At 33.7% G+C, this 17059-nt stretch overlaps 1 protein-coding gene across 7 annotated transcripts in view; it reads right to left on the bottom strand.

The window, feature by feature from the left end:
• Rbp (RIMS binding protein) overlaps nt 1–17059 on the bottom strand; it is a 230051-nt gene that overhangs the window by 106293 nt on the left and 106699 nt on the right. For all 7 annotated transcript variants that reach the window (XM_089645260.1, XM_089645264.1, XM_089645265.1 and 4 more), the window contains one exon: nt 466–646. In XM_089645260.1, the coding sequence (XP_089501386.1) occupies nt 466–646 (181 nt within the window). The remainder of the gene's footprint in view (nt 1–465; nt 647–17059) is intronic.

Raw genomic sequence — 17059 nt, 5'->3', positions numbered from 1 at the left:
TTGTTATCGGCTCCAGCCCGTTGAACCATCATTACATATCCATCAACTGATATTACACACCAGCAGGTTAGCCTCTACGAGCCGCTTTACGAAGTGGGCCGTGCACCTTCTCTGGCAGGCAATCTATCCAGGTAGCTGCTATACTGCTCTGGCACGGTACCTGGTCAAACTCGAGCAGATCATCCCCCACGAGCCGCTGCATGAAGTGTGCCGGCATCAGCCCCCACCGGCCGTCCACCAGCTCGGCATCCAGAAAGCTGCTGCCCGGCTCCGGTTCGTTGGCACACATCAGCAGATAGTCATCGTCACATATTCCTCACCTGGTGAAACTCGAGCAGATCATCCCCCACGAGCCGCTGCACGAAGTGTGCCGGCACCAGCCCCCGCCGACCGTCCAGGAAGCTGCTGCCCGGCTTCGGTCCATTGTCACACACCAGCAGGTAGCCATCGTCACATATTCCTCACCTGGTGAAACTCGAGCAGGTCATCCCCCACGAGCCGTTGCACGAAGTGTGCCGGCACCAGCCCCCGCCGACCGTCCAGCAGCTCGGCATCCAGGAAGCTGCTGCCCGGCTCCGGCCCGTTGCCCCACACCAGTAGATAGTCACCCGCCGAGATGCTCAGCTCGCCTTCTGCGGCCTCCACCCTGGACACAAAAATACACTTGTTGAAGAGATCAAGAAAATAATGTTACAGGATTACAGTACAGGATTTTTACGAATGGGTTGATTGTACGAAGCATCAAAAGCTCTTGAACGGTGAACTCAGATGGCATAATATTTACACAGCTTTTTCTGTCCGCAATTTCTACACCAACGCGCATGTTTTTAGCTCGTAACTGCATTTTCTTCTTGATTTATGAAGGATTAAAAAATCTGCTTAGCTAAATTTAATCTGCAAATTTTAAAGCCAGGGAGCCCGTCATAAAAGCTGCTGTTAAAACGTTCACGATTTAATTCTCACTTGTAAATTCGATACCCAAATTACCAGAGAACAATATAATGTTATTTCTCTTTGCGCAACTCAGTTTTGCAATAGGAATTTAAAAAAAATGTTTAAATTTTATTATTTGACACTAGTTTGATACTATAAGTAAGTACATTGACGAAATTTTAACAAAATTAAAACAACTTCATTCACGATAGCTTGGTATTGCATGTTCAAAACCCACTCAACGTATACAGTTAAGTTCTTCTCAGAAAATAACCTGATATTAATCTAAAAGCATTATTATAATATTTTACGTGATTCAGAAGATTGGTCAGACATTAGCATGCAACTTGATTTGGCTTTCAAGAACTGGCCATGCCACGAAAAATAGTGGAAAAACTATTCGTTTTCACTTTTAATGTTCAATTTCAAATCAAATTTTGATTAAAACTTACAGTAATCACATGTTTTACATAATATATAATAAGGTCAATGACGATTTGTGTTCTGAAAACAATTTACGAAAGCACACAGAAATTGAGAAAAATTACAAATTAAATTATTTCCATGGTACGCGCTGGCGTGAGAAGAACATTAGAATAATGGTAGAACCTTCGTTTCAACCAATATAATATATTAAATTTAGAAAAAATGTTTCACTTTATTGTTGGGATTTTGGTAGACGAAAACATCCTCATCGTGACGATTACGTGGAATGGTCCTATGATCTGTAGGGAGCGCGGGTGTAAACTGTGCGACCTAAAGTTTATGTTTAGACTTACGGGATTCAATTCTTCTTTTGTGTGAAACAAGACAAGATTACGGAACTGTTCACATATTATATCGTGTATGGTGTCAGAACTGAAAAGTCTAGTATTTCCCAACCATCCAATTCTCCTTCTTCTTCTCTTTCCCTCTCCTTCTACCTTTACATACCATAATTCCCACTGGCTCCGCACAGTTGGACTTTTGTGCGAAATTCACGTAAAAACTGAGCACCGTATTATTATTTTGGCATCGAAATTTCTTACATTAATCTAACGAAATGGTCACCAAAAATATATTTGAATACAAAAAGTTTAAATGTACCCATAATGATATCCCATAAAAACAACATCGAGGTGTGAGTTCTGGCATTTGGAAATTTGAACAGCCCATTTCGTTCAAATTTAAAAAAAATCATCTACTGAGGGCACTGAGGGCCAAAAAACGAAGGCCTAAACGAAAAAAGACTCGAGCAAAGCCTGGTTGTAAAAAAATAGTTAGTAATTGAATGAACTGTTTTCTACGAATTTTGCTGTAATGTAATTACTGTTATTTTTTGTGTAAATACCGCACAAGAGTCCCAACTGCTCCCAAACGTTTGGAGCCAATTGGAATATGGAATCATAAAGATAGTGAAGAGGGGAAGGAGATACTGAATAACCGACTATACAGATCTGTTCACCAAACCCGACTAAACCATTTCAAGCAACGTAAAAAACATATCAGTCAAACGATAAAGTAGGTACCAAAATTATTTAATAATTAATATTTTTAATTTGAAACGAGTTCTTTTTGTTTAAATGTTTGACAGACGTCATAATTTTTCTAGTTTACTGACAATTTTCTTGTAAAATTATACAACATTGAAGAAATTAAATTTTCAAAATTGGAACTGATAAGTGTAAATCATGTCAAACAAGCGTCAATTTAGTCATTGAAAATATTTTACTTATTAATAATTGTTCAATTTAAATGTTTTCGATTAAGATGTCATAATTTTTCAAGTTTACTTCGATTCCTTCACAATTCCAAAAGTTATAATATCCCGTGATTTTTCACGGATCTGCACTAGTAATATGTATTATAATTCCATTCCATCTTTATATAATCGAAGGTAAACCCTTCTATCGTTAATGGGGCGGCCCAGTCTATTATTGTGCGGCGAGAGAATGGAAGAATGGGGTGGCTCGGGTAGGTACTGGGTATACATCGGGTACCTATTGACGTCATTCGATTTGACAGCAGGTCCGCTCAATTTACATTAAAGACAGATTGTTCTAAGGTACTTGGCACCATAATACCAACAAACCTACCCTTGTTTCTGTACTAAGGGGATGTATTTTTTAACGTTGAATTAGTAAAAAATTCTGAAATTTATTTAATCTTTCATACCTCGTAAGGACATTATTAGCCACTAACATCATATTCTATTAGAACCACTGAGGGACAGATCTGTCCGGGGCTTCCACGCATTATAGAAGTGTTTTAATTTTTTTTTCTATAATGCAGAATATGTGATTATGTGATTTGTTCGTCGTTATAATTATTCTTCTCAGTTTGTCTCAAATAATACTTGATTCCGTGGATAAAATCCTAAAAATTGTCGAAGTACAAATTCTTTCTTTTTAATGTGTGACTTTGTCTTGTAAAAACAATGACTCAACAATTTGTTTTTTTTTTTAATTTTGACCCGAAAATGAATGGTAGATGAAGACATGCCACGACCAAGCAAATCAAATACTCTTGACATTGTGTCATGTATGACGTCACTAATGCAACTATTTTGGGATTAGAATGAAAAAAAATCGCTGTGAAGACAATATTACGTGTATCTAAGGACAGGTTGTTTTACTGAATTTGAACAATTCATCAAATTTCCAAGTAATTCTAGTTCTGTTGTTATTTTATCATGAACCGGTTTTTTTACAATACTTGGATAGTAACAGAAGTTTTAACAGAACTAGAATATTAACTTTGAAATTTGATGATGGTTCAAATTATTTATTAAATTCTATATATGTTTTTGACAAAGTAGAGCATTTTTTTGGTCATTTTAGATATTGGTTACTTAAGTACGCACGTAACACCTGATGTTAACTTTTAATATATTGGGTTTATATAACTTTACAACGAAACTATTTGTTCTTCTTTCGGAAACCTGCAGATACATTTGTAAAACTGTATAGATGTACAAACGTATACATACAGCCGGGGCATTGCATCTATAAATACAAAAATATGTATTCAATATTTTTAAAGTGGAATAACTTGATGAGTAAAACATCAAAGTGTTAGAATTAACCATTGGAGATAATTTTAACAACTCTGAAATGAAAAATGCGAAACAGAAAAAGATTTGGTAACAACTAGGTATCAAACCCAGTACCTCAGCCTTGTCGGGGCTTTGCTCTACCTGATCTTGCAACCAAGTATAAAAATAGCAGCCAAAATATGGTCGAATTAGACCAGTAGTGGAGCAAAGCACCTGCAAGGCTGAGGTCCTGGGTTCAAATCTTTCGTTCTTTATTCCTCTTTTGACTAACGCGAAAAACTTTTTTAATGATATTTTTATCTGACGCCTCTTGGCTTCGCCTATATCTAGTGTTGTATTTGTTGCTTTTGTATTGTGTCTATTTTTGTTTTAACATAAGTTAATGGAAAGAAAGCATTATATTGTTACAGTTGTAATTGTATTTGGACGCGTTCGTCTCTATTTGTCTTCTTTTCGTAATGGTGTGTGCACATATACCAGTGGCGTGCAGTGGAATGACTATACATAACGACTTAAGACCATTTATTTAACACCATTTCTGAAGTGAATAACCTTATGCTAAGTCAACGTAGACGTAATACAATACACCATTTATCTAAAACACGAGAATGCAAAGAACCAGAATTTTCTTTGTTCTGTTATTTGTATTTTCATTATTTTAGAATAATATTTAAAAAAAAGAGATAAATCCATCTAGGTACCATATTTTAAAACATTGAAATGATCCGTATAAATGCACAGGAATATTAATAATAAGAAACATACCTACATATAAAAGATAAGGTTTTGAAAATTGTGGGACAATAAAGTCATGTCTTTGACTTCGTTAGTATAGAGCGAGACAGATATATTATAGTATTATAAAAGCCCATATATTAGCATCATCTCTCTTTTACGTCCCAGATCGGAACTAGCTAGCACAAATCCGTAATCTCTGTACTCGGTTAACTAAATAATCTAAACTCAGAATATCATTATATTAATAATCTCGAAACATTAACATAACAAAAATATTTTTTTAATTGAATTTTGTCATCATTTTAATTTTATAAAGCATGCTCTCACTAATTCTTGAATTCGCATCTTACTTTTGGCACGTACATCGCTGAAACTTTTTTCCAACAGGATGCACTGATATCAATAGGTTTCTTCAAACAGCAGAAAGCTGCGAATTATTGAAACTTATTCCAACAAGTCACCAAAATGTATAAACAAATAACCATCATTAAAATCAATACTGAAGTAAAATCCGCATAGTGCAAAATGTTCGAAAAGCTGTCGAATAACAAAAAAAAAATACAATGCACACGATCAAAGCGACTACGTTATCACGAACAAATTTACGAGTATTTACACAGCACTTTTTTAGCCGATATAGAGCAGGCATTTTTATCACCAGAGTAAAATGCTATCGACATTCTGGTTACAGCGGATTTGGAAATTTTACAACCATTCTGTGAACGCTAATTTACACCGCGGTGAAATGTAATTTAACTAACTGATATAAAACACCCTCACTATTTTACAGATGAAAAAAAAAATTGTTGAAAATTATCAGGTAGACGAATGAACTGATAATAACATTAAATGAAGTGAAAATGTTGCTTGTGCAATGATGGAGGACTTAGTTAACAAAGGAATGAATTCTTGACACCTGGGTGGGAACCTGACTTCTCGCCTGTAACTGATTTACATAGGAAATACTTTTTGGTGACATTTGTTACATCTGTGGTTAGCAATAAGAACACTTATTTTTTATGTTTTTAATATCAACTGCTCATAATAAAATTGTTCAATATTTAAAAATTGAAGACAATGAGACTCAAAAAAAAAATTAAAAAAATAAAAATCAGAAAATTATTTGGTTGCATACAGGAATTGAACCCAGGACCTCAGCTTTGCCCGGGACTATAGTCTTGCTCTACCACTGAGCTAATCCGATCATATCTCCTTCGGTTATTTTTAATTGTATCATACTTTGACCAAGAAATACCAAAATTATCTTCATTTTGTAACCGATATTTTTATTGGCTACTGTCTTTATGTATGATTTCAAGATTTTTCCCGAACTAAATGCAATTTAGATAGTGTGTTGAATAAATATATCAGTTTTATCTTAATGTGTAACATCGTCTTTTAAGAAAGGAAACATGATATTTTTATTTTAGTTTTGGAATAACTTATTGAGTAAATAAATTGTAATATATAATCACTGAAGACTTAGCGTCTCAAAAAACCATTTTAAAATTATTCGATGTATGTTTGCGTCAATGAGAGTCTGGTGATGGTTGGTAAGATCAAGTCGATGGGTTAGACTTATTCTATCCGATGGACAGATGCATGATAAGAATGTTATATTACAAATATACATTTTACAATGATCTTGAGAAGTGAAAAGTCAATCAAATCTCCTCAAAATAATATTATGTACCTACTATTTACTTAAAGCTTAATTATTTAAATTGTTTTACTGTATAAAATTTTACTACTTAGAAAGGTCAATGTTTATTTCAAATGCGAATATCTCAAACATAATTTTATCTAGTTTCTCCAATGGCATTTCTTTTTACGATAAATTAAAAATGTGACACATATGTCACATTTACGATAAATTAAAAATGTCACATATATGCCACATTTACGATAACTTCAAAAATGTGACATATATGTCACATTTTAAAAACATCTTAAGCATTCCGAAGATCAACGAATGTCGTTGGGACTTGCCGGTAAAAATATTTTAAAGACCGAAGTGTTATTATGAATAAAAGATCACAAAACATATGTCACTATCACAAAGCATTGTTAGTTGACTTCTTCGTATTACTTTTTTATATACTTCAATGGATAACTCAATACGATTTATCGAAGTGACATGTTCTGATTTCCGACTCAATAAATTATTGTAAAGGAGCAGTGGAAAAAGAAAGAAAAGTATATAATGTTAAAAATATTTAAAAGCATTAACTAAAACATATTTTAATTATGTCAAAGATGGCTGTAGGTCAACCGTGATATTTTCACCAATTGCGTTCACAATAGCTGCAGTAGGTTTTCGTAAATGGAACGCATCTCCATTGATTTTCGAATGATGTATTTTTCGCGTTACAGCTGTTTCAGCCATTTTATTTCGTTTTCAAAAAAATATTTTCACCCCTTTATGCACCACTAACGACTCTCAAACTGAAATAATAATCAAATAGCTTTATGCATTTTTCCATCAATTTCAAATTATTTCTTTCGCAAAATCTCCGTTTTGAGCAATATTTAAATACTATTAAATGACATCGATAATTCTTTCACACTACCGTTTTTAAAATATGTTCCAGTTCATTAACAAGGTTAAAACAAACTACAGAAAATAGCATTTAAAAAATGCTGTCACTCTAAAACATGAGAACAGTGTTAACATAATGTTGAATTCTAAATGTATTCTCTACAATTATAAAGTGTAGGGTTAAGAAAGGGAATGCGTCTTTAATTTTTATATTTGCTAAAACGCTTTTAAAACTGCAGACTTCTTCATTATAAACAATCAAAACAAATAACGACGATCTATTATCTTCCTACCTGTTTCTGAACGATGTGACCAGTCACAAAAACGCATTAAAGATTTTAAAATTTTAAACAATAAATAAGATAACTTAGAGTGCACCTTCAAAATTCAATATTATTCTTTTATTTATTGGTTTATAAACGTGTTAGAGTAGATTTTTGTTATCATATTTGTGTTAGAGTAGAGTATATATTCGAATTTAAAAACCGTTCTATTTAAATGTTTTGGTTTATAGATTTGTTGGAGGGCGTATTTGAATTTTAAAACTGTTCCATTTAAAGGTATTGGTTCTGACCTGTCAGAATACATTTTCGGAATTAAAAAGTGTTCTATTTAAAGGTATTGGTTTATAGACTTGCCAGAGCACGTTCGGATTTCAAAACTGTTTTGTTTAAAGGTATTGGTTTATAGACTTGCTAGAGCACATCGCATGTTCGAATTTCAAAATAGTTTTATTTAAAGGTGTTGGTTTATAAACGTGTTGGAGTACATGTTCGAATTTTAAAACCGCTGTATGTTAAGGTGTAGGTTTAACGACATGTATAGACGCCCGCACTGTTTGTTAGAGACTGGGTGTAACTGGGAGCTGAAGGGTGTCAGGGCGTGTATTCTCGGGTTTCTGGCGTGACGTTACATCGCCCTGGTTAATGACGTTTTTGGCAAGCCTTTCTGCCAGAAGTAGGAAACTAGGGTACTATTAAATAAGGCTTTGTTCTCCGTTTCTAGCTGAATTTTCAAGAGAGAATCTATGAAATCTCTGCACAAAAATAATCCTATTTTTACATTGTTATATACAATTTCAAGTTACTTCGTTTTTACGGTACATTCTCATTATAATACATTATAAAATTGTGAAAAATTATCTAAACGTTAAATTCTTGCGAGCGACAGTTTCTGTAAAAGAATGAATAATGTAGACTAAGGAAAATAACTGCGGCAGTGTCCCATACTGTCAATCTACAATAAAAATATTGACTCCACGCAAGAGTCCGCGAGGAAAATCTTTTCTCTATCCTATACCAGATTTGAGGGTGCTATGAAGGGTCTTAAAACGGTTTTTATCTTATTTTAAAGTGCTTGAATAGTTTATTTAATTCACAGTAAATAAAATTTTATATTATCCAAGTAGGTACAAACTTTATTTAATTTTATTTTTAAATAATTATTGTAACAGCTGGTTCGGCGTTCAAGGCGTTCGGCGTTCATTATCAAACAAGTTATGCTATATTGAGGCAACAATATGATTGTATTTACCCTTACTCATAGAGCTATACAATTAGAAGCGCTATTAAGTACTAATTTAACTCGTCGAAAAGCGTTCCACTTTTAGAACGTGAAAAGCGGTGCGCATATTCCGAAATCGGCAGTTTAAATTAAAGCGTTGAGTGAATTGGAGGTCACTTGAAGAGTGACAAAAAAGTGGAACCTATTTTTTCGCTTCATGTCTCATCTAAATACGAGTATAATACATCAATGTCCCTACCTTTTTTCATTTTCATGATGTTTAAAATGATTTATTTTAATATTTTCGCGTAAAATCGATTTACTTGTGTGAGGTACTTACCTCCTAGTTAACTTACCTTTGAATTATTTTTATTTTTCCCCCGTTAATGTTGCTAGGTTTGTCTTCATTTTTTTTAACAATTTGAATACAATATAAGCCAATAACCATTTCCGGTTATGAAAAAAATATAAAGGTGTTTACCAAACACGACCAAGTGATACATTTTCTTATTGCTTATATGCTTAATCGAAGTGAACGTCTCTCACCCTAAATGCACAATTAATAAGTATCAAGTGTAAAGCAAATCAAGAATAAAAACCCCATGGGCATATAAAAGAGTAATAAATAACATAAATGTATATGTAAGAATTTTTTTTTTAAATATTGAAATCTTGAACGGTAATCTTTGGCAGCACATTTCATTTTAAAGTTTTTTTCTTGACTTGTTATTATCTCACAAATGTGGCAAATAACGAACACTCTAATGTTTTCAGTAAATGCTTAATTTAAACGGTGTTCATTTATGACAAACATAGATATTAAAAAATATATGTGTATGTATGAAAGTTGTAGACGATAGGACCGGACGGTGTTTTCGTATTTAAATCACGGGTGTAAATGAGATGACAAGATACGCTTGCTAGCTTGAACTAAAACGAATACGGAATACTGTAGGAGACGACCTACTATCCTAAGTTGTCATTATACTTATGTGTTGTTTCGTTCGCTATCTCACTTTCTCTAATGGCGACGAAAATCTTCTGAAAATAATCGAAATAATTTTTTTTATGACAACAAATTATTTGCGTGTATTTACGAATGGAAATGTTATATGAAATTAATAATTAAAGGTGTTATTCCTTGTTATTTTCCAATGTTTGCCGTGTAATGTAAGCACTTTTTCATCATTTATTTTTATGCAACACTTTATGCAGGCAATTTTCATGCTACTTTTTTACATGTAGCGCACGACCTTACAAATGTTGACAGTTAAGACATGTTGTAGGTACTCGATTTTATAAATATCACCTTCTCGAGAAGATATAACCGGTTCGGATAGTGAGAACCTATCAGATCCCGATAACTGATATTGACTACCCCTGGAACGGAATATTTCCTCCCGCAAGGAGGTCACGTGCCGCTAGGCATTATTCCCGCAGCGTTCGGCGCGGTCCTAATGTAGACCAGGGACTGTCAAACGGTGGGCTTGGAGACAAATATTAAAAAGGTAAACTTACGACTACGCGTTCTAAAAACAACGTTTTTACTAATTTACTGTGGGTAAGATTATTATTAGATAAACTATATAACCAGATTAGCCCAAAGATATATTAACTGTATTGCTCCTAAAATATACAATTCACCTTTGAAGAGCGCGACACGATCAGTTTTAAAACGTTAATTCTTATAAAAATGTCTTGGCTAACATACACTGAAAAAGATATATTTTTCTTCAACAGTTTTAAGTCAACAGTTATCAGTAGTATTAACTTGCATCAGTTGTGCAATGCCATACATTCAAGCCCTTCTTTTTGTTTTTGACTGCACCAACAGCACAATATTTGATATTTTTATAAAACCTCTTCTTTGGAAAAATATTATTAGGTAACATATTTTTATGCTTAGTTTAAAACTTACGTTGAAAATGTCGAAATACATGTAATTTTTGTTTTTTTAATTTCTTCATTTTATATGTTTCTATTAAATTTTATGTTTTATTCTTAAACCACATAAATGTGATAAAAAATACTAAAATACCCACGCACAAGCTTTGGATTTTTGCTACAAACTACACTATATTTTTATGTATGGTAACTGTTAAAATGACATCTATCAAAACATTCAATAACAAAAAAAGCTTTTTGATAAAAAGGTCTTGAGCAAGTGAACCATATACTTACTTGTTATTGTTGTAACTCTGGGGTAGTCTCACACTTTTTAAATTAAAACTTCACGGTCAACAAAACATTTTGTAATTCATTGTGCTAGATAAAATGAAAAAAAGAAGCTCTGATGGCTTCCTTAGCAGGCGGTAGGAATTTTTCTGGACCTCGAACTTCGAGGTTGTTATAGTATGTATTATAGACTCAATGCCTGCATTATCGACAGCTATGTGCCATCTATGAGTAACCTCTTAAACTACTATCTAGTACCATCTGTGAGTTACCACTAATGCTATTCTCTAGGATATCACTGTTACGTCAAGAGTCGATTTTAAAGAAGATAATATCTGAGAAAATGTATGACTGGGTAATAAAATAATGTAAGTCCATATTAGTCAACTCCATTTTTTGTAATTTTGTCACGAATTATTCCAATATAGAGAAATACAAATAATTTTGTAAAAGTTTCTAATAGTGTCCTTGTGAGGTTGCAATAAGTACTATTGCTTATGTCGCAGAAAAAAACGTATGGCAAAGGTATATATATTTCTGTAAGACGCATCGCTTATGAGAAAAAGGGAGAGCTGCCAAGGGATCAACCAGCAGTATTTCTTTATTGCATCACAGTTTGAGAATCTTCTCCGCAAGGTGACGCGACGGCGAGATTTCCCGTCGCGGTGCCGCCCCCGGCGCTGGCGTCCGGACGCCATTAGCATCAGATCGGGGAGGAAGCAATGTGCAATTACCGAGCAAAAAGGGCGATTTCTCCGCCCCGAGCCTTCCCTGAGACAAAGGCGCTGTTTCTCCCACTTGATTATGTGTCGCCTCTGGAATGGGATGCAATACCATTACCATAATTAAGTTTTTGTATGAGTTCTGGTTTGAGAAGAAGTAGGTACTCCTCGTTAGTCACATTGAGTGAGATAATAGTTGCTCTATGTCATATAATTTTATTATCTTCTGTTTATGTACTGCTTGGTTTATTATCAGCTATTTTGGAAGGAATACAGAAAAAAAGCAGCACACGTAATTGTGCTGAAGAACTTAATGTTTGACCTTCTAACCGTGATATGGCGGGGCGAATTTGGATACGTTAGACCTCTGGCACAAACACATCGATAAAGATTTTATTGAGGATGTAGATCACAATATTTAATTGACTTGAACGTTTTTATATGTTCGTTGGAAATGTGCAGCCGTGCTCGGGAATGGTGACAAGTTGTCTACATTATCGATAAAACTATTATCATTGTGCTTGGGCCGGTGTCTCAAAAGTTACGCATTCGAATACTGATAGTGTAAAAATATTCCATATTCTTTTTGGGCTTGTACCAAAGTTTTTTGATGACATTCGCAGCGATGCAAGATTTTGAACAGAACGGTGAATGTAAAACCATTTGTTTGTCCGACTCGAGTCATTGCTAAAACTCTGAATCGGTCGCTATCCATAATAACTACCTTCATGAATGATTTTTTGTACTTAATTTTCTTTTTTATTAACTTAACTAGCTGTACACGCCACATGTTGCTGTGGCTCAGACTGTCTGTGCAGACAGAGAAAAAAGAGCGCGGGTTGTTTTTAAAAAAAAGGATGTTTGTTCAATAGATGGCGTTGTTTAAAAAAAAAACATTTTTTACCTGTCAAAGGGTATATAATACTCTTAATGGTTTATAAAAACACATGAGTATTCGAATGCAACGATGTGTCAACATTTCAAAGTAATTGGCGAAGAACTTTAGAAGAAGTAAGATTTCGAACAGCACTCTTTTTAGGGTGAATTGCCTAATACAAAAAAAAAAAAAAAAGATTTCGAACAAAAAAAAATTGTATTTATATAGATTGTACATTAATGTGTCCTAAAAATTCACATTTTTCCAGTAGAGGAAATTAGAAGCATGCGGATTGACAAATTGAGACACCATCAAAGATGAGAAAGATACTTGAAATTTGGACTCGATATTCCAGACAGTGATAGACCTAAAATAGAAATGTAAAATACGAAGAGGAAAAATATACAAAGGTAAAAAAAAATGTTCATAATATTATTACTGTGATCAAAATCTGTAGCGATGATTCTCTGGAGAGTCATTATTGCTACACTACGTTGTGTCATATTGTAATTTGAAAAAAAAATACAAGCCGAACCAACTTCATAAAAATCCTGTAAAATTTAAGCCAAACGATATGATTTATTACTCCCATGTAATTTTTTAGGGTTGCAATTATTTGTAAGCCTATTATTTTCATAATTTGACCTTGATTTTCTAACGCCAGAAAAAAATAGGATTCGAACTTGGTACGAACTGTATAAAATAACATCAAACTGAACAACAAACAAGTGACATAATAGTTGTTCTACATCTTCTCTCCATTATTCAATATTTATTTCTCGTAGTTACCGCCGAGGAAATATTTCAACCGAGGTGATTTGACATCCTATTAAATTACTCTCACAGAATCTTTAGATTCGTACGCCTATTCCAAGTAATGCTACAGATTCCCAAGTTAGGGTATAAATATTTATTTATTCACATAAGAGTCCCCGTATGGACCTAGTGTCAGTGGGTCTAAGGTATCCCCGATTCAATAAAGATAAAGTTATTTGAAGCAATCTTTGCTTGTGACTGGAGTAGCTGATACTAAGGACGGATTGTTTCACAGACTTTGAACAATTCATCAACATTTAGAGTTGATTTTCAAGTTCTGTGTAAGTTCAATAATGATGAATAAGACTTTAATAGACTCTTCACAGAAATTGAAAATCAACTCTTAAATTTGATGAATTGTTCAAATTCTGTAAAACAACCCATCCTAAGAGTTAGCATCTATCTACAACAACTCTATATATGTACGTTTCTCCTATTTCACCCGGATTATACATGATGGTTATGTTGGGAAAAAATACATTTATATCTAAGCTACATATTCCTAACACTTCGAATATGTTGTTTTAAATGATAAAAAGAAGTAAAAATTCCATGTTTGGCTAAAATTATTTAATCGGCCACACAACCAATAAAATATTAAAGAATCCTACCTTAGTGAGTTTTAAAATTAATTACATAATTTTTTTAGCTTCGCATTACTATCGTAATTTATTTTGACTTTGATTATGCGGTAGCCTACTGTCAATAGCGACTAGACTAATCGAAATAGATTTATCTGTGGTCGTGGCTGCATACTATGTTGAAGAATCATGCTGACGTCAGTAGCCGCCTGGCTAGCAGTCAGCCCTGACAACTACGTAGTTATGTCAAATACTGTGTATTATTTATTGACTGCATAAAATCAACTAGGTACTTAAAATGTACATATTTTTTAATTCCGACGCTGACGATTTTTCTCCTCTGTTAAACTTTACTATTGTGTCATAAGATTTCCATCGCCTTCCGTTGAACTCGATCGCATCGTCATTGATATTGGGAAATTCATCCATTTAAGAGATGGAAAGGTACCGGTCATCCAGTGCATTCTAAACATCAGCATATTGGTGGACACGGTCTTCTTGAATTCGACGAATCTCCATATAAAATTTAGCAATGGTGAATGTGCAATGATACACTGTCTTCTTAAATTCAACGAATCTCCACATAAAAATAAGCAATGGTGAATGCGCAATGGTACACTATCTTCTTGAATTCGACGAATCTCCATATAAAATTTAGCAGTGGTGAATGTGCAATGATACACTGTCTTCTTAAATTCAACGAATCTCCACATAAAAATAAGCAATGGTGAATGCGCATGGTACACTATCTTCTTGAATTCGACGAATCTCCACACAAAATTTAGCAATGGTGAATATGCAATGATACATTGTCTTCTTGAATTCGACGAATCTCCACACAAAATTTAGTAATGGTGAATGTGCAATGATAGACTGTCTTCTTGAATTCGACGAATCTTCACATAAAATTTAGCAATGGTGAATGTGCATGATACACTGTATTCTTGAATTCGACGAATCTCCACATGAAATTTAGCAATGGTGAATGTCCAGTGATACTCATTTATTAACCGTCTCATGTTTTATACTGCAATGGCCAACCTAGTTCTTCTAAGTCTATACTTGTTTTAATCTAGACTGCCATAGACTTATACCTAACAAGAGCAATAGTGGCGCCTACCCTAAAATAAATTTTGACCATTCAAATGATAATAAGTCTTCGCCTGTAAGTCTAGCCAAAAGAAGATGAGTTGTGACGTCACACAAGGTTATCTCAGAGGGAGAACAGAATATTTAGATAAATAAATATGTGTTATTACATCAGATGTGGGTTTTAAAACAGTAAAAACCTCCTTAAATAAGTTGTTACCACTGGCCTCTATCCAAGGAATCGATCTACAAGGCATGCGTTTTTAGTTGCTTGCCAAGAAAAGCCGCGTTCAGACGGAAGTAAAATGTAAGGCGCCGAGACTTTTGTGGCGTGGGAGATATTCACACAATACACGAGCGTTTTAAAAAATATATAAATTGGTACGCTGTAAGTTTGGGTTAGTACGAGATTTTTGAGCATACATTCGTAAATACCGTTGGCGTGGCATAGTGATCAAATTTGATGTGCTTTTCATTTTAAATATAATTTACACAATAATTAATTTATTTAAGTGTAGGTTAGCAGGATATCTATTTTTTGGAGCTTACTTAAGAGGAAAGGCTGTGCGACTTTTTTCACACAAAACTTAAATTTGAATTGCCAAAAAACCCAACAATACTGAAAAATTATTTTTTGACCGAAAAATCTAGCACGAAATGAACTATTTTTATTAATTTATTTGCTCTTCTTCTAACATGGCAAACTTATTTTGTGGCACCATTTTAATTGAAATTAAGATAGACCATTAAATAATTCAACTTACGTGATTTAAGTAGGGTCTTACCACAGTTTTTTCTTGGACTAGGAAAGTCTTTTTAGGTCGTCATTTCGTTTTCGCAATGAGCTATTTCGTTTTGAAATATCCATTAAACTTGACACGATTTTTGATTATTCTTTTTTTTTTTTGGTAAACTAATGTTTAAGACAAGATTTTTTATGCATAGCAAAAAGGGTAACAATTATTTATAAGCAATAATTACTAGCCTGAAACACTCATCCACATTGAAAAATCTCCTGATAAAATCGAAAGGACACGGGTTAAAGTCCCGTTGGCGTCATGTATCTTTTATCAGGAGACTTTTTCAATGTGTTTCAGGCTAATAATTATTGCTTGTAAATAATTGTTACGATTTTCGATGTTATGTAATACATAATAACGCAGTAATAATAATAATAATAAAATACAAATTTGTGTCAAAACCCAGACGAAATTAGTAATCTTTTTTACATGAACGCCGTATAAGAGTTCCTATTGCCGGTAACCAGTGGTACTACGGATTCCCTGTTTGGGGTATTTTGTGAAAAAGGTAGGAGGAGATGGTTGGAATCGGGAGGATGTGTTCAGGAGTGACTGAAGAATGAATCTATCCCTCCCACTGTGATGCAAGGCGATGTTCCGTTAGAGTCCTGCTGGAAAGGTACATGTCTTAGACGCATCAAAAGGTACTAAGGTCGTATAAGTACCAATAGTGAAAAAAAAACTTATTATTTCCACAAAAATGTTACTTATGTAATGTAATCAATCCCCACAAAATCCCATCCCTATTAAAAACAAGTATAAAAAAAATCAAATTTATATCAGTCTCTTAGTGGGTATCAGATTCGAGGCTATGACTTAAGATATAGGTAGGCCTTGTAGATTGTAGGTTGCTAACTGCCTTGTTGCCAGGAGAAAAATAGAATCTCACATGGACCAGATACAGTTACTACCCTGAAGCTATTTATTTTTTTCACATAGCGATGTGACTTGTGAAGTAATTTAAATTTGTTTTTTGGCAAAAGAATATCTGACAGATACTTTATATTTTTTTTTCGTCTATTTACTGTCGCCTGTTTTTTTTGTTCGCAAGCAAAATTTGCGAAAAAATAGTAATTATTAGTGAAAGAATACAATGTTTGATACTCCGTTATTTAAATGTTATTTTTTTGAAATGTCTTACTAGTACACTGTTATTGATATCTTTTAAAATAAATATTATTCATGTTCTGCATAAAACGATACAAATATTACGTTGACGATTACGAATTTCGTCTCCGGATTTGCCCACCAA

This window comes from Hesperophylax consimilis, chromosome 22 (assembly GCF_061612785.1).
Source record: "Hesperophylax consimilis isolate HC1 chromosome 22, BYU_Hcon_1.0, whole genome shotgun sequence".
In the NCBI taxonomy this organism is placed as follows: Eukaryota; Metazoa; Arthropoda; class Insecta; order Trichoptera; family Limnephilidae; genus Hesperophylax; species Hesperophylax consimilis.
The sequence above is the reverse complement of the archived record's forward strand: the minus strand, read 5'-3'. Positions and strand labels throughout refer to the sequence as shown.